At 44.0% G+C, this 23,854-nt stretch overlaps 1 protein-coding gene across 1 annotated transcript in view; it reads right to left on the reverse strand.

Moving 5' to 3' along the window:
- Window positions 1-23,854, reverse strand: part of LOC135388364 (DNA (cytosine-5)-methyltransferase 1-like) — a 101,956-nt gene that overhangs the window by 52,307 nt on the left and 25,795 nt on the right. The window contains exons 9-17 of the mRNA XM_064617883.1: window positions 21,602-21,686; window positions 21,292-21,374; window positions 18,698-18,813; window positions 15,767-15,856; window positions 14,417-14,568; window positions 10,715-10,896; window positions 7,312-7,465; window positions 6,553-6,627; window positions 4,986-5,098 (exon numbers count right to left, since the gene is read on the reverse strand). Coding sequence (XP_064473953.1) covers window positions 4,986-5,098; window positions 6,553-6,627; window positions 7,312-7,465; window positions 10,715-10,896; window positions 14,417-14,568; window positions 15,767-15,856; window positions 18,698-18,813; window positions 21,292-21,374; window positions 21,602-21,686 — 1,050 coding nt within the window. The remainder of the gene's footprint in view (window positions 1-4,985; window positions 5,099-6,552; window positions 6,628-7,311; window positions 7,466-10,714; window positions 10,897-14,416; window positions 14,569-15,766; window positions 15,857-18,697; window positions 18,814-21,291; window positions 21,375-21,601; window positions 21,687-23,854) is intronic.

Genomic DNA, 23,854 nt, shown 5'->3' on the forward strand with positions numbered 1-23,854 from the left:
CTGAATGAGAGGACTTGTGTACAGGGGAAGACCATTTGCATTTCTCTTTTGTCTGGAGGCATTTTGATGAATGTGTTCTTTGTTTGGGTTTCATTCATCAAAAGATTGGCCTTGCCTTCATCTCGTGTATCTTGAATGCATTCATTTGAGGAATTGTACAGAGAACAGTTTTGAAAAGGAGCCGCTAAACAGCTTCTCGAACATTCTCCAAGTAATTGTCATGCTGCATAACAGGACATGGTTTGTGGTATCTAAATATGTACGTCATTCCTTTAGTTTTAGTGACTTTAGTTACTGAGAAACAACAAAAAGCATGCTCCATGTAACACTATCATTCTTTATTGAAGAGCAGCTATGTCATGCGTCTCACATGTGTAGCAGCGCTGCATTCCAGGTACTGTAGATCGGTGGCGTTTCGGACCGCTAGTCAGCGATATGCCCTGTTCAGACAAACTGCAGCGGGTGGATGGATCAATTGTAGGAAGACTGGAGTGACCTCAGGGAGCAATACAGACAAGAAAATATAGTGCGCTCGTGAAATGGAACATTATGGGCTTGTCGTACGGTGTGAACTTGCTGTCTTGGGAAGTCTTAATTGGGAAGGTGTTCTGTATTTGCCTCACTTTCTGAAACTATTGGCATTAAAATAGGTACTACCCCTTTTGGGACCTTCAGTGGACACCTTTTAGAGAAAATCTGCCACCGAAGCCAGTGATTTGTTGCTGTAATTAATTGGTTTCAGTTTACATATTTTGGCGCGGCTGGTTGTAGTGAAGCGCAAAAGGATGTAATTCATTGGTGTAAATACATACTGCATAAGTATAGTAATTTTTGCGGGGACCTATTTTTCGCAGAATTCGCGAATGCCCTTTTTTTCGCGAATTTAAAATCCCACGAAATATTCGAACCAACAACAGAAAAATACAAGAATGAAGTATGTATGAAATTTTACCCAGGACGCTGAGGCAACTTATGTGCACGGGGTTTCTTATGCTATTAGACTGCATTGCCTCACAAAGTGTTCAGTTTGCCGCTGCAACTGGAGACAGTAGTCCAGCCTTCATGTATGAATCCCACGCCGATGTAGGCGTCTTGTGATTCCAGTTCCTTGTAAGCCTGGATCACCCAGCAAGCGTGTATGTGGTCACTCCAGTCTTCCTACAATTGATCCATCCACCCGCTGCAGCTTGTCTGAACAGGGCATATCGCTGACTAGAGGTCCGAAACGCCACCGATCTACAGTACCTGGAATGCAGCGCTGCTACACATGTGAGATGCATGACGTAGCTGCTCTTCAATAAAGAATGATAGTGTTACATGGAGCATGCTTTTTGTTGTTTCTCAGTAACTAAAGTCACTAAAACTAAAGGAATGACGTACATATTTAGATACCACAAACCATGTCCTGTTATGCAGCATGACAATTACTTGGAGAATGTTCGAGAAGCTGTTTAGCGACTCCTTTTCAAAACTGTCCTCTGTACAATTCCTCAAATGAATGCATTCAAGATACACGAGATGAAGGCAAGGCCAATCTTTTGATGAATGAAACCCAAACAAAGAACACATTCATCAAAATGCCTCCAGACAAAAGAGAAATGCAAATGGTCTTCCCCTGTACACAAGTCCTCTCATTCAGAGAAGTTTTTTTTTTATTGCATGTTAGCGCCGCGAAGGAACTGTGGCTATGAGCGGCGTACAGATGTGGACAGATGGAGAGAGGACAGCAGGAAGGAGGGAGGGACAGGGGGAACATTCATTCAGAGAAGTATATATTACGAAGGTCATTAATGGGTCACGCCCATATCTGAAGCTCCTTCCACTTTTTGAGCTCTCTGACCAATGATGTCTTTAAATATTTATCAATATTTATCATTATCAATCATCGGATCCTTAATACTACCTGTGCCCCCATCCATGCCCATCCATGTGCGGCACCATTTCGGGTGGTTAAACGGATCAGATAAGATTGAAATTGATACTTGTAACAAGTTGCAAAACTAGAGGATTTTTGTGCCAATTTGACGCAAGGCACATCGGGACTTGTCGTCTGCCATCCGTTGTTGTTCCACTGCCAGCAGAACCACCTGCTGGTACACATCATGTCATCTGTATGATTTTTTTGTATTAGACAACACGATTAGTTGGGATAAAAAAAAGGAAAAAAATTTTTATATCCATAAGATTGCATAATTAACTTTAAAACTGTACAGCACAATGATGTTTTTCTAATTATTTCGTTGTCATCGCCGTGTTCGCTATGTCTAACAACGACGACGAAACATATTAATTTTGGTTACATATCGATAGCAGATAATCAGTTGAAATATAAAAGAGTAAAAAACATAAAAGTGAAAAGCGTAAAATCAAAGTAGTCTGTAAAAAATGCTTGTCACGAAATTCCCGCTTTACCGTGTTTGTTTTCATCACCATTTTAGGTGGCAGTCAAGTGTCGTGGCGACCCCCCTGGTAAAAAAGAAACCTGTGAAGGGCATGCAACTGTGAATGACAGGTCGAGCCTTTTTGTGGACTCCTCACAATGGTCAGACTAGAGCCCTGCACGGGCACAGGCCCCCGACCCGGCCCGCGGGCCGGGCCGGGCTTGTTATTGGCTGTGTGCTCCGGGCCGGGCCGAGCCTGGGTCGACAAAATACGCCAGCAGCGCGGGCCGGGCTGGCAAATGTTCCCGAGAGTCAGGCCCGGCCTGAATTCCACACAATGGAGATGCATTAGTTCATATCATCATGCGCTTGCATAATTCCTGTGCATATTTTGCAAAGACAAGCAAAGGATACTGCATTATTCATATGATTCGACCCTCTAGAGCATTCTCTAAGTCACTTTACGTTGCTCCTCACTCCTCACATATTTCACAATCACTTTGGCAAAGCTTGGTGAGAGGGGTAGGGACTGTGAGAAGCAGCTTGTCGATAGCATGCTCTACCTCCGCAAAATCTTGACAGTGTAACGATAACGTCCATGCTCGCGTGCGTTCTGGATTTAATTTGCTCTTGTGCGGTTACGGTGTTAAACCGCCATCACTTGTATGTTTGTCTTCTCTCCTTATAAGTTTACTTATAAATTTGTTTGATAATCGCCAGAAATGCGTACGTCGCGGCTGGAAATACTAGGCCGGGATCTACTCGCCGGGTCACCAGGCCGGGCCGGGCCGGGCTCTATTTGCTTAGACGCCGGGCCGGCCGGGCTCTAGTCACTGGGTCACCGGGCCGGGCCGGGCCTGGCCGCATAAAAATATGAAGGTCCGGGCCCGGGTCGGGCCGGGCCATTTTTCGATGTGCCCGGAAAAGTCGGCCCGTGCAGGGCTCTAGGTCAGACTCCCTTTATAGCACGGAAAGCGCTTCAGTCACTGCCTTTATCTAACCAGACCTATCTATCATCTACCAGACCTATCTATCTAACCAGGACCATTAACCTGACCAAAAATACACCATGCGAAGTGATTCATTTGACTGATGCACAAATACTGCAGCATTTGACCTTAAAACTGACGATCGTGCATAATGGCAGCAATGCCCGCAACTAGCCGCCTGAGTCGCTGTGACGTCATGACAGTACAGCCCACTAAATGGTTTGGAGAAACGTCGTCTGCTACACAGGGGAGACTGGGAGAGAACTCAAAAAGAAAATGTGGAAAGCGCGAGCCCTGATTAGAGTGCAGTTACTCTTGTAACCATAATGACAATGCCAGTGACTTTTTTCCTCCTCTTCCTTCTCGTTTCACCATGCAGAGAAAGTTGAGCGGTAATGCAGGCATAATGTTCGGGTGCATTTTTCCTAAGTAAAATATTGCATACAGAAAAATGTTTGTGTGTTGGTTGTCAAGTAAAGTCCTTTCATAATCAGGTGTAGCCTTCAAATCCCCTGACTTTTCCAAGTTTTCATTGACTATTTCAAGCGAATTCCCTGACCAAAACAAAAGGGAACTTGGTACTTGCTGCTATGTTTTGATACTGATCCTTCATAAAACAGGAAGAAGGGAGTTGCCTCAGGACAAGAGCCGCCGATATTTCGAACAGAGACTGTTCTTCTTCTCGCCCAGAAGAAGAACAGTCTCCGTTTGAAATATCGGCGTCTCTTGTCCTGAGGCAACTCCTTCTTACTTCCCTACCGGTCCGCTGGATTTCTACCCATCTACCTTCATAAAACAGATAATTTATTGAGAAATTAGTAAAACTGCCCTACTTTTCTGCCTCTGAGCTTGTCGTATTGGCCAACTGCTACTCGCGGCAACGTTGCTGGGGCAGGGCCACTCAACCAGTCATCAACACATGTGACTCACTGCGCATCGTGGCGGCACTTGTCTGCGATTTTCCCAGACGTCAGCTGCCTTTTTTTGCAAATTCCCTGACAATCCCCTGACTTCTCCAGTCACATCGAAATTCCCCGACAATTCCGTTTTCCAGGTTTTACAGATTGGTAGACACCCTGATAATGTATCAGAAACAGAAAATCCTCCTGGTGGCTTTCTGAGCTCCTTTAATACACGGCTCTGCTCTCACTGGACTCAGTGTGCCACCTATTGGGGCACAGTGGAAGGGAGGAAGGGGAACCCCAGACTGTCAAAGAGAAACATACAGCAGCACCCTACAACTCTATAGAACTTAGGAATGGGATTTTTGGGAACATCTCATCGGTACAAACTTAGTACAGCCTCTGGCATCGCCTGACCTTACTCCCTATGGCTTTTCTTTATGGGTAGCATCAAAATCTGGAATGTATCCTGATCGACCACACATGCTCAATTAATGATTTGAGAGCTAAAAATGACTGTGCACACAACGAACATCTCATGAGCAGATCTGCAGGAAGTGTTTGCAGGTTAGGTTAGGTGATTAAAGGGTTACAGGAATGAACAAATGTTCACAGACGTCCCTTCCAACACCTCTTCTTAAGTGCACAGCGACCTTCCAAATCTGCGGTGTAATGGAACTATTTCACAGACAGATGAGTAAGACACAACTTACCAAAACCATTGCAGGTGTGCCATTAGCACAGAACTCTCGGTAAAAAAGCGTACTACACGTCCCACCCTTGAAGATTCAAAGTGTTCTATTAAGACATAGTCGCCGTGCATTATCTGAAATGCAAGAGCAAATAAGCAGATAAGCCGAAGAAACAACAAATCATTCTCTTTCGCTTTTGCAGCATGGTTAACAAAACTTGCGTTACAATTCCATTTCTCAAGAATATTTTAGTTTCAAAAAGGTTGAAGTTTGATGGTGGTTTTTACATACGGGAGAGGTGGCAGAATACAAAATAAGGTAACAGAACGGAACGACACAAGACACACTGAAATCGAGAAATAAGAGGGAGTGGGTAAAAGGTTTGGAAATCAGCACGACGTGAACAACCTGCACGCTTACGTTACCAACAACTGACAAGGCTAAGGATAAGGTGTGCCAAATGTAAATAATCTGTTAGACAGCATAAACAGTGCGTGCATTTTACCAATTTTTGCTGTTCTAGCAACATTTTGAGAAAGAAATGCATTGAAGAATGTTGAGGCAAACACAAATGTCACAGCTTTTCCCAGAAAAACAATTTAATCTTCTGCTCACATACTGACATGGTGAACCACTTAGCTATACATACAATACTGCAATTCAATGATTTTAAAATAGTAAATAGCCTGGTGCAATTAGTCATCAAGGATCCTAGTCTTCCGTGGCAGAAAAAAACCAGCAAATTCCGCGCTAAAATTTGGAAATTCCACATTTTTTCCGTGTCAACGATAAGCACTTTCATAACTTGCGGTCTGTCCCAGGCCCATATGACAAGGTCGCAAATCTACGCATAAGCCGTAACACAGAATTGCTATAGAGGATTGTAATATTAAATATGCTTAATTTTTCTAGCCCAGCTCGTGTATACCGCTACTTGCGTCAGTACATTCAATAACATACAAACACACACACAGCACAAACATGTTGGCAGCAAAATATCTCAAAGCATTCAACAAAAAGATTAAGCAGCTGCATTAAAATATATCTGGAGCATCCCGGCAACATTCTCCTGGCTTAGGAACTGGCGTTGAGGTCGGGACAAACTTAACAGCTTGCTGAAGCTCCGTTCTACATCAGCAGACGAGACCTAAACTTGCAGCAACGTTATTGCAATCTGGGAGAGCGTGGGAGTACGTTGAGCCAGGGCCTTCAAAACAATTATCCAATGGACTATTTCGGTGCTGAGGTTTATTTGTTTGGGGTACCAGTTTGCAGACCACCCATTCCCACCCATATTCTTCGGTGTTGCGTACATTTCAGAGTATCAAAGTCGTCGTTATCTGTACCTGGCCTCACTGCTCGGCCTAAAACTCACGGTTCTAGAACCGTTCACAGAATGAGTTTTGCAACTACTCATTATTTACATGCTATGTACAAGTGATAAACACATATTTTTCCGTGAGAAGTATCGAAATCCACGTTTCTCCGCGACCAACGTTGAAATCCGCGGTTTTCCGTGAACACGGAATCCTAGGATCCCTGGTCATCATTATGAAATCTAATCAGTCCAGCAAAAAGAGGTACCTACCCTTTCACCTCGAGCCCAAACGCTCAAATTAACACTGTCGTCTGTCCCGACCGAGACGTTATCTGGGCATAGCTCCTGCAAATGTAATTTGAAGCGTATACACAAAAAAGTGAGTAATCCAATATGTACCGCTAAAGTCGAGAATGGCTTGACCGATACCAAAACAATCAGAAGCACAAAGCAAAGTGCTACATATACATACTGGTCAGTATTCAAGAGAATGATCCAACAGAAGCACAAATGTAAAATCCAAAGGGAGCAATGATACATTCAGGCACTTTTGGAAAGTTTCAGGGACGTTTATTAAAATTTAACTTCCTTTTCCATGAAAATAGTGATATAAAATGAAGCCCGCAGGGTTCTCACACCACTGTTTCTGTGCCTGTTCCTGGCGAAACTTCACACAATATTCGTTTTTTGTTGGTTTAATTTGAATTATGAAAAACAAGTACATCTTTTTTATCAGTTCGTCCTTATCAAATGAGCCAACAAGAGTTTCAGTTTCTGCGCTACATGTATTTCTATGGGCAATACCGTTCACCTTCAAAATCTCCAACTAGAGCCATTTCCTCAATAACCCCCCCCCCCCCCCCCCTCCCTCCCCAGAAAAAAAAAATGAACAGGACTGAAATTTAGTATAGCTCCTTTGTGAGATCCAGCAAGAGCCAGAAGCGCTCACTCCCCTGAAGTCCAAAAAAAAAATATTTCCAAATTTACTGGGCTGCTCAAACCCTTCAATACATGAACGTATTAATTCACCTTGTTGTTATCCATTTCCTTGGGAGAGTCCAGTAGATTTTGGTGCATCTCTGGGCTAAACATCATGTCAAAGACTTCATGAACTATCGGTGTGCAGGTTGCAGGTGATGGCCCTGGTCTAATGTAACTCTGCAGCTCAGAGTTTGACTGGCCACTGAACGAGTGGAGATACATGGAACAAAAATGTCGATCATGATCAACTGTACAGTGGACTGACTTTTCAAGTGAATAATTCTCTTTAACTGCGCTACACAATTTAAATCACTTAACCAAGATCATTCAACTGGGCGATTACTGAAGTCCTGATTACTTTGCATTTCTCAGCCTTCGTAGGTTACTAAAATTGAACCTCTGTATGCAATAAGAGGATAAGTCGAAAAATCCCAAACCGAGAAAAGGGGCCTGATCTGATTGTACATCCCATTGACACACATGCATTTCCCGTTTCTTATCCTCCCGTAGCGAGACAATAAATTGCAATACCGTCCTAAATTTTCTCTGGCAGGTACGTACTGGTATGTAGATGTCATTACAGCAAAAATAGTAAAAAGGGGATAAGTCGACTTATCCGCTTATTGTATACAGAGGTTCAATTGACCTAACCTCATTTGGCATTACATTACATGCCGTTGCATTACCAGATTCCTATAGGCAGCTGTCGCAATGACCTTGCCAAAGACATAGTTTCTTCCCAGGACGAACGGCAAGAAATATGATGAAATGTCACTCCACGAGATACTGCTGAATGAAGGGCTAAGGAACCAGTGGAATCAGACAACTCAGGAAAAGGTGAACAAGCAAATACAGGTCATACCGAGAGATATATGGGTCCCAAATACCATGTCCAATTACTCCACTGTCTCCGGCAAACACTTGTCCTCACTTTATAAAGAGGGACTGAAGTTCAACAACTGAAAGCTGGTGCCATTTCCAGCGTGTTCCCTTCGTAGTGTTCCCTCCCACAAACAGCCAAACTGTGCGAAACCTTGCAGTAGCACAAGCATCAGAAACGCTAACGTTGGTAACATTGCTGCGTTACAGATGTTCCAGCAAAGCTGTGACACACAATGACAGCAGAGGACATCATAGCTTGCACTTCGAGTGGGCACGCTGCTTCTGTCCGGAACAATTTTATTATTTATTTACCGGAACAATCTTCACTTGTGCAGCTAAACTTTTTCGCAGGCAAGGGGAATGGCATCACATAAAACACAACTTTCGAAAGGGTACATAATGCAGAATCGCGGGTGATAATAAAGAAAAGCAAGAAGTAAGGCTGCTTCCACAGTGGCTATCTTCGACTTCGGCAAACACGAACGAAGCGAACGAATAATTACGTAGAAATCAGATAGCTGAATGCTCCTCCAGTTGTGCCTTCATGTCCTTTTAAGTCGTACCCAACTGTGTGACATTATTTCGCTGTGCTTACGTGTGAACTGTGTGAACGTGTGCTGTAGCCAGCACACGTTCTGTAAACTTGGGAGCATACACACAGGCACCTCACAGCAGTCAACATGGCCGCTTACGCAAAGCTGTTACAAGATCTTGAAACTGCGACTGTACGCCCATCCTTCTTGTCAGACGCAACACTATGCGCAGAACCGTCGACACTATCCTTCCTACTAGTAGTGACTTAAAACCATTTGTTGCCGTCTCCACACGACTTATTTCAACAAATACAACCGACGAAAAGGCTGTCGGCATAACATTGGTTCCGTGTCCTAAGCCACCGAAGGGACGGTTCCGCTGAGTGGAGGTTTCACACGAGTTTGGGGGCGGCGCTAGTGTTGAGCGGATTTGGTGCAACGTTCGGAAACTGGAACCGAGCTCAACTAGCTCTGTGAGCTCAGTTCTGCGTTGAGCATCGTTGGTGTAACAGTGGGACAATATGCAAGAAGGGAACCAGATCATAATGTTGTGCAAGACCTGGCGGAGGCCCCCTATACTAATGCAAACATACCTACGCGGGGGATCGCGGAGCCTGCTGACAGGCATAAAGATACAGGAGGCGTTGCTCTGGCTGAGCGTCAGGATATTCCCCATGATTAAAAGAGTACGAAAGGACATGTTGTTGAGTGCTCACATTCGTGTAGTAGCAGAAAGCTATTATGTTTCGCACATCCTCCACCAGAGTATTCTAAGAGCCTCACTTTTTAGGGTTATACTCAATTACGCCCAGTGCTTTTGGCAAAACTGCCATCTTGTCCAGGTCGCAAGTCATAGAAAACGTCATTTTGAGGCGATGTGACTTTGTTTACATGTCATTTTGCCACTTACAGACATCTTTCCGTCGTCATTAAGCCGAGAGATTAACGTATTTTGCCAGCGTAAACTACGCGGTGCTTCTTCCGTATCTTGGTAGCCCATGCTCCTTAGTTTAAGTACATGGCATCGGCTCAGGGGGTCTTAACGCGCGGTCGTCATTACATCTTTGGAAGTCATCAACAGTACGAGGCCTTATGTGCAAAACTACGCATTTTACAATGAGATTATTGGATAAAAATAATTACAGTGATCGGAAGACCCCCAAAACGTCACGTAGAAACTACAACCGCATTGTTTACAAACGGTTTGGCCGCCAATCACGGGCGCCGCCATCTTTAAGGTCACGTGTGCCTTGACGTTTACTGCGACGTGCGACCAGGACCTGTCCAGGATGCATTGCGTTCGCCCAGCATGCGTTTGTATACGGAGCAATACATTGGATGCCACCCCTGTGTTTTAAGTGCATAATTATGCTCGTACAAACTGTCAAAACGGAAACCTTGCTGCCGCTTACATGCATGGACTCTGTGTCTACTGGTGTGTATTATGTCGAGTAAACCGAAGGCTTACACCCGATTCTATCCGATTCAACAAGAATTGGGCTGAATCAGGTTCAGATCAACCCGATTACACCCGAATTATCGAAGCAAAATATAACCCGATATTTACCCCCCAAGTTTGCTGAAAAATAAAACCCGAAAAAATAAGGCTTCGAGTATTCTAAGGAGTGTCGCTCGGTCAAAGGTGTTCTCTTACGGCTCTGACCATGCACACAGAGAATGTAATCAACTAGGCCGAGTTTTATCAAATCCCATTCGACTCACCACAGTGCGGCACACATTAGAACCAAAATTCTCCCAAATTTAGCCCGTAGAAATCACACTGGGTCACGTGCAAAGCAAAAGAAAAAAGAAGCACGCAACCGGGTGCATGTGGCTTGCGTTGTGAAGGAGAGAAGACTGGTAGAAGACAGAAGAGAAGAAGAAGGGATAGCTGGTTCAAGTCACTCGTGTCCTTTGTTTCTGCAAAGTTTCTGCCAAGGCCATGAGTGGCGTGCGTTGTGTTTGTCCCTCTATATTCAATTGCCTCAACCACTTCAATGTCACAAAAAGAAACAAGGTCACAGTAGGGCACTCACTTTCTCAGCTTTATGCGGCACAGGTTGACGAGCTTCTGCATGCAAGGCGCTGAAGAGACAGAGACTTTCTCCCAGCTGGCACGAGCGGAGTCATAGCTGCACGCATGACCCAGTATAAAGCGAGCATGTTGAAGCAGCTCGTTCTCCACGTAGGGCTTTTCACCATTCGATGGCTTGTGACTCTAAAGCAAAATGGTGTGAGGCTACATATAAACAAGGTGGTGACAGAGGTAAATGGCAAATCCTATAGAAGTAATGATTACACTAAATGCGCCAACTAAGAAGCAAGCCGTCACTCTTGGACGTTGGTGGCTAAATGCATCACGCTTGCCAAAGTAAAGCTTTCGCAAATTATTGCACGCCAAATAATGAGTAAAAAAAAAAAAGAGTCAATAAAATGTGATCTCTATAATGAACCCTGGGACTGGGGCAGAAACACACAAACGAGTCTCAAACACAGCTGAAGGTTTATTTTTCAATCCACACAAATATATTCATCTAGGGGGAAAGGGGGAACAAGAAGGGGAAAGAAACAGCTTCAACTTTCCTTTCTCCCTTGATGTATATACATGTACTTGCATAGGCAAAAAAAAAAAAACTTTCAGCTGTGATGGCAATTGATGTTCTGAGGCTGGGACACATAGAAAGGACAAATACATGCAAAGCCTCAAGTGCCTAAGAAATTAATGATGAAAGAAGGAAGTCACTGAAAAGGTTAGCCAGCTGTAGGACCCCAACCCACATCTTCTGGATTACCGGTCCAGTAGCTTAGCTCAATTGGTAAGAGCCCTGGACCGGTAATCCAGGAGATGTGTGTTGTCCTTCGGCTGTCTAACGTTTTCAGTGACTTCCTTCTTGCATCATTAATTTCAGCTGTGTTTGAGACTTCTGTTTGGGTGTTTCTACCCCAGTTTCAGGGTACGTTACGGAGATCAGATATCACTAGTTCACCTGTTTTCTAGCCGCTCCTTACAATACAACGTCTGTGGAAGATGGGCAACATAGTAAACAGGTTATCTTAGTATTTAGCAGAATGGGCATCCTGATGACATGCCTGTGTGATGGTAAACGAGTCATCACGAGAGGTGTGCACAGGTGCGGTTATACCTGCACATACGCACGGGCATCTGAACTACATCATGATTTGTGGATACAAATGTAACGTGCCAAAATTCAGGGAGATAAAGTATGGGTAAAACCGCGCATCCCTGCACTTCGTGCAGATATCCGCATTATGTCCACAAATAAGCATTAGTGCCTCTGTCGACGTGACACTGATATTTTAGCCACTGACTGTCCTGAAAGTACACTATAACTAGAGCCTGAAGTTTTCAGGAAATATTTTTTTCTAAATTGTTGGGATAAAAATCGGGTAAATAAATGTGCTCGAAATTCATACAAATTATGTGGAGAAACTTCCAGTATGCTAATATTCATGAAGAAATCAGGGTCAGTTACTCAAACTAACAGTACTGGTTTGGTTCAAACAGTGATGTAACAGCACTTTCTGCCAAACAAGTTAGCGCATGCTCCTACAGATGTCTCTCAGTGGGCGCACGGGCTATTTGACGGGTAAAAATCGTGGTTTCATCCTAGATAGGCAACCTGCAATTCGGGGTGCAAATTCAGGGAAGAATCGGGTTAAACCCTAAAACTTGAGGCTCTAACTATAACGAATCATGTTTTCAGTATCCTAGCCAGCCTTGAAGGTTTGGAAATGCCAAGAAAGACTGCATGTCCTGATCCCCTTTTCTATCTAAAGATCTTCTAGCTAACCAAAGTACCAAGCAAAACCAAAGTGCCTTCTGCTTCCTGAATGAAAGCAACCCGCAGTCGTGAATAAAAAAATAAAGAAAAAGAAAGAAAATACACATCGTTGTGCCTGGACGACACAGCACACTGGCAGGACACTTCTACCGTGTTTACTGTGGTCGTCTGAGGACAAAACCAGACCTTGCTACAAGGGCAGTGTAGAGCATGTTGCACGAAAAATGGAGCGCAATTATCACCCCTGTGCTTAATTTTTGTGCGTAAATATACACTGCAAGTGCAAAGAGGTGGACAAAGAGGGCCTGGCAAGGTTAAAAAAGGTAATTACCGAATGAGATCAAGAAAAAAAGCAGGCAAACTGAAGAAGGTCGCATTTAGGCACCTTTAGGCATTTATAGGAAAAATGCCTAAAGATTCGGGCCTTACTCATCAACATGGACATCGCCATTCTACGGGGCCACAAAAAAGCTTGTGCGAGTGCCGGCGAGCGAATACTGAGGCCGACTGCACAGAGACGTCCTCAACTTATTCCTCTTGGCTGGCCACTTTAGATTATTAAACTTATTACTAGGGGCGTGCGAACATTCGAATTCTCGAATTCGAATCGAATATCAAACGCTCGAACTATTCGATTCGCGAATCGAATATCCAGTATTCGATTTTTCGAATATTCGAATATTCGAATATTCCGCGAATATGAACGACACAACCCGAAAGTGGGCTTCACCTGATGCTTCCGTGCACGAGGAGAAGCCTGCTTTACAAAATTGCCCTTGCTGCAGAACCAGCACAGGCGGGACGGTGTTTAGGCTAAGATAACGTTATCCAAAGATAGTTTTGTAGACATCGTCTGTGGAAGGGGCGGCGCCTCTCCCACATGCAGTTTAGCGGTACCGACGAGGGACTTTGATTTGATGTCTGTGAGGATACCTTTAAAAAGTTAGGACTCTCGAATAATGACTACAGCCCACAAACAAGAAGGGTGTCTTAAAGATGTCCTTTGCATCTAAAATTTCAGTAGTGCAACTTCCTAGGGCAAGTGCGAAGAAACTAAAGGTGTTCATGACAAAGCTGAGGCAGGATGCCAATTCGTTTGTTTCACAAATGGCCTGTGGTTGTCTGAAACAATTACAGCCTCATCCGTATAATATGCTACTGCCTGGCATAAAATTTTGAAATGAAGGTAACCACGCCAGTAAGTGTAGGCTCACCCGAAAAGCAGGAAGCACTCTCATGTAACATTAAAGAGTAGGGGCTTTGAACAGAAGAATTGCATGTCTCTCTTGTGACAGTTAATGCTAGAAAAATTACACTAAAGGCATGGGCTACGAAATGGAAACGTTTAGTGCGAAAGTCACATATTGAAAATTTTGCACGAATATTCAATATTCGATTCGGTATTCTGAATTTTTTCCCCCATTCGATTCGATATTCGATTCGACTTAAAATATATTCGGATTCGCACACCCTTACTTATTACATTGGCTCTTCGTCATGTCAACATTTTCTGTCAAATACAATGGCTGCGGATGTGCAGATGTACGCAATATCTGTGTAGTTGCGGACGCAGATACACACTATGCAAACTAGCGCAGTCGGTAGAGGGGTCGCGGATCTTGCATGCGCGGGTGCGGACACTGTCAATGTGACCCGTGCTCACCTCTAGTCATCACCGATGATGCTCGCATCACTGACACACTACCATCAGAAATAAAATGTGCGTTCGTATCATACAGTGTTCACATCAACAAATCAAACACGTCCTCTGGCTCTCTAAGTGTATCATATGGTGTCATTCTTGAGTGGTGTTGCTCACAGTCATGCAATAGACTGCAGGGTGAGCTCTACAACAGAGGACACCTGTAGTGTGCTTCGGCAAAAGCTTTCGGAATCAAATAGATGAAAGCAGAAAGGGGGAGTTTATGTACTCACTGCAACTGCATCAACCAGAGCTTCATAGCTGCAATCCAAATTGTTGCTGACGGTTTCGAGAACAATTTTAGTTAGGGCAATCTGTCGCATCATCTGTGCCATGAATATTCGGTAGGCGGGTTCAGGATCCACGAGGTAGTAATCGGCACAGTCTACAGCAAAACAAAGGAGAAGTATAATGTTGCATACATATATGATGCTGTTTGTTATGGCGCACAGTTAAACCTCGTTACAAAGAAATGCGATATAACAAAATTCACGATAGTCAATCAATTCACGAAAGTCACGAATTAACGATAGAGCAAAATAATTTGGGTTCCCCGGCAGAGGGCCATAGAGATCGGCGTATTTTAACTCCTGCTACAACAAAATACTGAAATACTTTCTGGCCGCCGCCTTGATACAGCAAAAGAACGAGATAAGATTTATGACCCCAACGCGAACTTCAGGGTCACAAAAACAAAGGGCACAAGCTGCGTCTTGTTCCCACGGCAAAGGATGGCACACGCGATCGGGGCCAGGTAGAGGGTCGGGAGGAATCTGGTGCCTACAAAAGGAGGGAGTGAGTCTGAGTGATTGGAAGTTTCGGGACAAACATGTCGTAGCAATGGAAGGCCTTACGGAAGACACACTGCCGTAGACGTTAGAAGGTTTACTGAATCACAACACAATATGGAGAAAGCTGCGGAGTCATTGGCGGTGTACAAACAATGCGCGTGACACCTCATCTTCTAGGCACGACACGGACACGAATAACGGGCTATTTCACGCAAGAATAAAATGCCGTAGGTGCCCTTTTGCACTGTATTTGTAGTTGTTGTCATTTTCCATGAAGAACTTTTCGGCATTGTAGCGGGAGTCATCGACGCTTATATACAGCGCACGCCCTCGCGAATGTCGCAGTTTGTGACCTTCAATTAATTAGAACGAAATGTACGATATAACGAAAGAAATTGCGGTCCCCACGAGTTTCGTTATATCGAGGTCTGACTGTATATTGTAAATATGGCTTTGTCACGATGTGTTACTTTGTGGAAAGGAGAGGCCATAAGTTATATAGGCAAACAGAACCAAATCTGCAGGAGGCATTTTGCTCTTCCGGAGCACAAGCTGCTGTGATCGGCCCCACAAAACGCAACAACAAAAACTCTAGGTTAAACGTTAGTTTTCTTCCCTCCCTCGTTATGCACCTCGACAAAGAAACTGCCTGCTTAAAGATAGGGTCTGGATCGACAACTGCAGCGTGTCTTGATTACACTGTCGGCCCACACTTCACTTCTTCTCTCACATGTCTCCCGTTGTCACATGTGACGAACCACACGATGCAGGAAGATGAAAAAACAAACGTACCCGTGCTCATTCCAATGACAACATTATCACCACTGTTAAATCCTGTCAGCCACCACGAGGTTACCGGTCCAATACTGCCACATGCAATGCCTGAAAAAGTAATTTGTGGGCTAGAGACAGAGGCCAGGTGAAGGGCCACAGTTGTACCTACAGTGCCCTCATTGACATACTTCTGCTTTCCTAGAATCATTCAACCCACACACCATAGCCCCCATGAGGTCCTTAACATATTCATCAATGAAATAAGTATAGAGCCTAAGTAAGTTTTAGGGTTTAACCGGTAGCTGACTAATTTTTCGGATCTCAATTATTCGGACACGTTCGATACTTCGGACTTCCACGCGGGAACGGTAACCTTTGTCGTAGGATTAATACATTTTTAGAACCATTTTTCCAGTCAGACCGAAGTCCGAAAGGCCCGATTTTCTACACTACAACGCTTGCAGACAAGCGATGGTAGGACTACCTTCGGCATAATGACGAAAACTTCAAGACCACCAGTTAGGACTGTGCGAATGGATTGGATTGGTAATAGGAATCATGGGCGAAACTGGTCTAAAACTTCAGAACCGTACCTCCAGGTGATGCCACGGCGGTGGCAGTGAGTGTGCTCGTGCACTTTTGGCAGTCTTTCATGCTCTCACTACTGACCAGCTTTCAACGATATGGCCAGGACTATTTGGTAAATTATGCGGTGAGTGCTCATGTAGCCGTCACTCTGAAGAAGATTGCGCTGATAGCCCACAATCGTCGACCTTGGACACCGTGAACGTGTTGTCGTTACTGTCAAATGGGTATGACAAACATGTGATGCTTGTGCAAATGCAAGCGGATATCATCACACACATGTGCCTCATGCGGCAGGGCACGATTACAGGCTGCTTTAGTACAGCTGGGATGAAAAAGTTTAATTTAGTTTTCAGACTGCCGTATTATTGGGACTTTTTTCCGGTTGCCATAAAGTCCGGAAAATCGGTTGGCTACTCTATCATGAAAGGTCCTATCAGCCCGAATTTGTTGAGGAAAATGGAATCAGACACCATTGTAGTGGCTGAGGCAACTAAACATAGAAGGACAAACACAACACGAGCCTCAGAACACCCAGTTGCACACTTCAATCAATCAATTGATTGAATTAAAGAAAAGGCACTAGCAATGGGATCAGAGGCTGCGCGGTATAATTAGGGTTTGTTGTTTTCGTTATTTACTAGGGGTGTGCAAATTCGAATATTTTAAGTCGAATCGAATCGAATGGGGCGGAAATTCCGAATACCGAATTGAATATTGAATATTCGTGCAAAATTTACAATATGTGACTTTCGCACTAAAAGTTTCCATTTTGAAGCACGTGGCTTTAGTGCAATATTTTTGGCATTAACTGTCACAAGAGAGACATGCAATTCTTCTGATTAAAGCCCCTACTCTTTAATTTTACATGAGAGTGCTTCCTGCTTTCCAGGTGAGCCTACACTTACTGGAGTACTGGAGTGGTTACCTTCATTTCAAAATTTTATGCCAGGCAGCAGCACGTTATACGGATGAGGCTGTAATTGTTTCAGACAACCACAGGCCATTTGTTAAACAAACGAATTGGCATCCTGCCTCAGCTTTGTCCATGAACACCTTTTAGTTTCTTTGCACTCGCCCTGGGAAGTTGCACTACTGAAGTTTTAGACGTAAAGGACGTCTTTACGACATCCTTCTTGCTCGTGGACTGTAGGCATTATTCGGGAGTCCTAACTTTTTAACAACCACCTCACAGACATGAAGTCAAAGTCCCTCATCGGTACCACTAAACTGCATGTGGAAGGGGCGCCACCCCTTCCACAGACGATGTCTACAAAACTAACTTTGGATAACGTTAGCTTAAACTAAACACTGTCCCACCCGTATTGATCCTGCAGCAAGGGCAATTTCGTAAAGCAGGCTTCACCTCATGCACGGAAGCACCAGGTGAAGCCCACTTTCGGGTTGTGTCGTTCATATTCGTGGAATAGTCGAATATTCGAAAAATCGAATATTGGATATTCGATTCGCGAATCGAATAGTTCGAGCGTTTGATATTCGATGCGAATTCGAGAATTCGAATATTCGCACACCCCTATTATTTACTGAAAAGTGACGAAAACTGTCCGCCGGTAACATTTCCGAGTGCTTGGAGAGAAAAAAAAATTAACGACATCCGAGGCAAAATTGCCACGTGTGCCTCCAGGACAACTGTCTGCAATTTCCCAGTGCAAAGTTATGTTCAAGCCCACCAGCGACAACTCGAGAATGCTAAAAGTGGGCGAGTGGAGGCTTAGAATACCACGAAACAACCTGCCCCGTAAAGGCTAGCATTTCTATCTTCTAACATTCAGTATCTTCCGTTGCAAGTAACATGTGAAAGTGAAACAGCTTATCTGTCTTTGTTAAGCTTCTGGGCATCCCGTGAAATGGATTGGCCCCTGCCCGTTGCTGTCAATGCCTGTGTCTAGTGCCTTTTCTTTTTTTCTTTTTTTTTAGCGTTCTAACATGTTTAACATTCTGTGTTTAGCGCTCTAGGTATTCTTGCAGGAAAGAGCAGTCCCCAATGTCATATGAATCTCCTAATATGTACACGACAATTTACTACAACAAGTTCAAGTTGTAGATGGCCAGCTGCAGCGAATCCTATGAGTATTAAATAAATTTGAAGTTCATTCCACATTCTTATGTTTTTCACCTTTTATTGTCGCGAATAATATCATCAGAAAATTGTTCGCTGGAACCCGCCTATTCCCGGTGTTCGGAAAATTGGCTATTTTTTCGGTTGAATTGCGTAAAAAATATTCGCCGAAAATGAGAAACCCTAGTTCTAATCCCACCACTGGTGCCCTTTTTTCAATTGCAATCATTCAACAAAATAAGGCAAAAAAGGCCGCAAAAGGTGCTGACAAAAAGAAATCTTACCCTCTGAGTAGCCACCATCATCATAGATCGCCTTGACGTTTCCTTTTAAAAACACTGTCTTCTTCTGAAGGAGTCTGCTTTCAAAGTAGCATGGCTGACCATCCTTGTCATAGATGCTAAAGGGGAAAAGGAAATGCGCAATGGCACAAAATTAAATTGTTACGTTACTGGTCCTGCAAAAATATCCAAACATGCAACTTTGTAATGCACATATTGCTTACGACTTTAGGGCTCGTTAAAGCTATAAAACCACCATAGACGGTCTGAGGTGTGACAAAAATATTTCTACCTAACATACAAATATTGGAATGATATCAGGTCATATCTGCAAGTAAAAGGTTGCAAAAGTCAGATTCTGGGCTGCAGATGGTTGCCTTCAAAAATTTTTCCGAGCATTCGATGGGAATTGTCACAGGCTTGCTCTTGCAAAGAAACATACAGCAAGGTGAACAGTACAGGTTTTCGAGCACTTTCACGTTGGCTTTCATGAATGCTGTGTAAGTAAAGAGTAAAAAAATAGACGTTATGTCGCAAACAAAGGAGCTTACTATTTTCACCTCCAGCCTTCCTTTCTACTTTGTTCTCACTTTTGTTCCCCTCTCCTGTTCCCAATGCGATGCCTACATATGTTTGTACGAGAGTGTGATGTGCCTCTAAGAAATGCCCCTAAATTCAGCACCCTTAAAGGGACTACCACATCTGTTGTGGTTGGTTCCAGAACCACAGTGCAATTTTATTCCTCGTTCATCACCGGCAATAACGCCAAAAATCCGACACAAATTAGTGGAGTTGTTTCTGCGCAATTTGATGCAATGTATGGCGAGAGCAGACGACGGATGTCGAGAGCATTCCGGAATTCCCTCTCTATAAACATCACTTGGTCAAGGACAATCAGTGAGCGCCCTTTGGCACAGACGAGGCCAATAGCCAATAGGTAGCGGCAGAGAGACCTCAGCGTCCGACCACGAGGTGGGAGCAATGGCGTCTGTAGTTTGGGGAGAAGTCTGAGATCGGCTCGTGAGTTGCAGTTTCCGGTTAGTGTCTTACATGTTTGTACAGCCAGGAGAGTAACACACTGTTCCATGGAACAGTCATACAAGCACTCACACTGGTAAGCGAAAGCCGTCGTATTTACTAAGGTATTTTCGCTTAGTATGTTGCGGCATGAATGTGAACCTCTGAGACAATTACCTGCACTCTGACAATGCTGCCTCCCATTTGTGTGCCCGGCTTATGTCATTCTTGCAAAGCTGCACATGGGGTACGAATCTTTAAAACACTGCCCACCTTGCATGTTATCATTAAGTTTGTCAAGAGCAGTACCACGACCTACTAGATTATAGCGACCATGACATAGGCACCCCTTCCAGAGCGCCGCATTTGGAGACTAGCGGTGGCGCTACTCATTGGCACGGTTATTGCTTCCTCAATTTCGGCAATACAGTCGACCCGCGTTTATCCGGACGGCCTCGTTTCCTGTGAAAATGCCCGGATTTCGGGGGAACTGGATAAGTGAAACAAAAATCCAGAGTGATCCTAAAAGGACATTCACCACTGACACGTCTTTATTGACCATTACACAGAAAACTTTCCATTGTCATCTGTTTCATTCTAATACACGCATTCAGTTCTTGCAAACCTTTGCTAATGGCATCAACTTGCGAAATATTGTTTTGTTGCTCGGAAAATACTAGCGCTGTTCTCAGTGCCGCCCGCGGACTTTCTACCGTCACAGTTGGTGCCCCCCCCTCCATCCCCACTTTCATACTTTCATCATCAGATTCTTCTTGAACACAATCGGAAGCGACGACACCGACGATGTCGTCATCTGCGATTGCAGCGCAGATGTGCTCGCTGCGGACCTCAGTGTGAAATAACCAGACTGCTCAGTTGATTACTTTTGTGAAACGTGCAAAGTCGGAAAGGGAGAAAATTCTTCATAGCAATACCCTCTTTGTGTCAGTAAAAAGGAGGCCACGACCAAGGTCCTCGACCTCCCTTGACTAGGTGTGTGCCAAGTGTCCTTCCTAGACAATGACCGGAAAACTGAAGCCGATTGTTGGGTAGTAGTCACTTCTGTTCCCTGGAATTCTACTCCGAGTCCAGAAGCTGAAGTCTGGATAAACGAGGGCGAAATACATGGGGAGAAATCTGTCCCCATGCTTTTTGTCCAGATAGCGCAGGATCCGGATAAACAAAGTCCGGATAAACGCGGCTCGACTGTACTTTGTACTTTAGCTTTCCTTAGTATTTTTGTACAAGCGCTGGATGTCCCATGAGAGATGCTTCTTCGTAAGTTGATTATCATAATCATTCTACACGTTTTCATAGGAGCTGTTACTGTCGTGTTACGATAGTCATACGTCCGCTTCTGCGCGTTCAAAATTCAAATTGCCTTTGTCCAATCATGATGTGATCTCGCGGGCTGATGAGTAGCGCCCCTAGCGGATCGTGCGGACGAGCCCCTCCTAGGGGTTGCCGATTATGACATGGTCGTTATAATCTAGTAGGTCGTGAGCTGTACAGGTGTATTGGACTGTCTCCTTCTTGAAACCTCACAACCAATTCAATGAGAACCAGCACAAATCAAATACCTGAAATCGTAGACCTTGTATGACTGACGATCAACATCGTGCAGTGAAACATCTGCATTTGCAATCAAGTCTTCCTCACACACCTGCAGTGAACACAGACAGAATGATCAATTGTACAGAAGTGCCCATAAGTGCGATATCACTTCAAAGGTTTGTATTTGTACTATTTGAAAATTATAATTTCTTGTCAGATATGAATGTGTGTGTAATGATCAAGAAGTTGATCCCTATGTCTGCTGAAAATGTTTGCTTCTTCTCATATTAATTCGGGAGATAACTCCTATTACAAAAATTGCGGAGGTTTTCTTACCAGTTCTTTTGGAGACTGATGAACTGTCTCAATTCCACGATAACCTGGCAATGGGGTGCTGTGTCTCTTGTCGCTCGTGATTTCACTGCAATGATACCGCAACTCAATGTAGCAATCAGTTACCCACAGTATATCCCCCAGTAAATCCAGTAAATAAATACAAGTCGCACAGAGAACGAAAGTGGGGGTAGAAAGTTTTCACAGGAGAATCTGAGAGAAGCACAGTACAACAGTTTTTAAGGTCCCAGGTTTTTAAAGTAGCCTGTGAAATTCTACACCCATACCACATGCATCCTTTCCTCTTCTACTTTTCATGAAAAAAAAAAAATCAACGTAATCAATTCTCTTTAAGAAGCTGATACGCTATATATCATTCAGGTATGCCGATACTTATATATACCATATTTAGTTAAATGCATCTTCTTCACACTAAACACTGATCTCTCCCATAACGCGACCTTCATGCAATAGAAAACGAGGTGCTTCACGTGGTTAGTGCCACTCAGTCTGTCCAAATATATTTACCTTCACGTTGGCAAACATCAAGGCACCTACCCATACACGTTTTCCAACACACCTGTTATTAACACCTGATCTTACAAGTACCCTGGCATTCACATTACCTCCACCCTTCAGTGGCACACTCATATTAATCACATTATCAATGATTGTAACCGCTGCTTAGGAGATTTTAGATGGAGTCTTGGCGCACACCACCCTCATTCGTCACACACAGGAATTCGGTTGTTGTATCTGGGACCCTCACCAATCCTTCCTTTCTGACACCATCGAATCTGTTCAAAATCACACAGTCCACTTTGATAGCCTGTGATTATTCCTCTATGTCTAGTCTTACAACACTAAAATCTGTTTTTCTACTTAAACACTGAGAATTATACCAAACACCGCAAACTCTTTTTTTATTCCATAAGCTTTACCATTCTCCGGTGCATACACATCATACATGCGGCCCTCTCATTATATCAGTCACCGTTTGGATCACACTCTTAAGTGCAAGCCATTCTCTTGTCACTCCAACACATTTTGTTTCTCTTTTTTCCTGCATGCCATCAAATTACAGAATTCATTTTGAGCATCAGTTGTGTCAATTTTTTATTCCTCAACATTTAAAGGAGTACAGAGGGCCATCCAAAAAAATTTCAGATTACGACACCTGATGAAAGTGTGTGTCATTATACCGAATAGCACGAAAGGTTTTGATGTGTGCAATTTGTTTCCCAGAAAAAAACTCACATAAACATAGCTCCGCGCCTTTACCCTTAACTCGCCACTCCAGCTATAACGAGGATGAGGAGGTATGATGGCACATCACCGTTGACGGCATAAGGAGACTCGTTCTCGTTTGCCGGTCAGTGGGGGTCAGAGCCTTCTCTCTTTGCCGCCGCAAACCTGTTTTGCCAGTTTTCCCGGAGAATTGGGGACAGAAGGAGCGGCCGAAGCATTACCGAGCAAGGAGAAAGGCTTTATCAGAACCCCGAACAGCCGAGTAGCAGACGACAGCGGAGTAGCAGACAACATTTCTCTAGGGCAATCAGCGAGCGTTCTCCTTATAGCGTCAGCGCGAGGTTCCAGGCAGATCACAGGCTGGTACTGCTCTTCACCACCGTTGCGCACGGTCGCTTTTTGCAGTGTATTTTAAATTCAATTTCTGCGATAATTATGACTCCGTGGTGTAAATTACTTCGCATGGTGCATCTTACTGGCCTACTTAACAGTTTTGTAGGAAGAAAACTGGGTGTTAAAAATGACTTCTGTGCTACTTTAAATATGCTACCATTTCTCACCTTAACACACTGCAGTCATGATTTTGTTTTCACCTTGCCTTGGATTAACTTGATATGTCTGTATTATTGTGTAGTCATTTCTACTTACGTATATTGATGTTACTCTATGTGTCCATTATTCTATGTAGGTATGTATTCATTCATATTATTCTCGCTTTATTTTGTTCACTCATGTAATCAGGGCCAGCCTTAGCATCTGCGGGGCCCGATTTGACACAGTGGTGCGAGGCGAGTGGTGGCAGGTAGTCGTTGCTTCTCCTTATGAAAGAAGCACCTTTCTTGCTTTCTTCTCAGTGAAGTCTTTCACTATGTTTTCAAAGTTCAAGGTTGCGCACAGTTCAGACTGAACGATGCACAAAACACACAGATCCCCCCCCCCCCCCCCCCCCCCCCCCCGACATAATAAAAAAGAAAATACAGTCAACCCCCGTTTATCCGGACTTCATTT

Source organism: Ornithodoros turicata, chromosome 3, assembly GCF_037126465.1.
Source record: "Ornithodoros turicata isolate Travis chromosome 3, ASM3712646v1, whole genome shotgun sequence".
Taxonomy (NCBI): Eukaryota; Metazoa; Arthropoda; class Arachnida; order Ixodida; family Argasidae; genus Ornithodoros; species Ornithodoros turicata.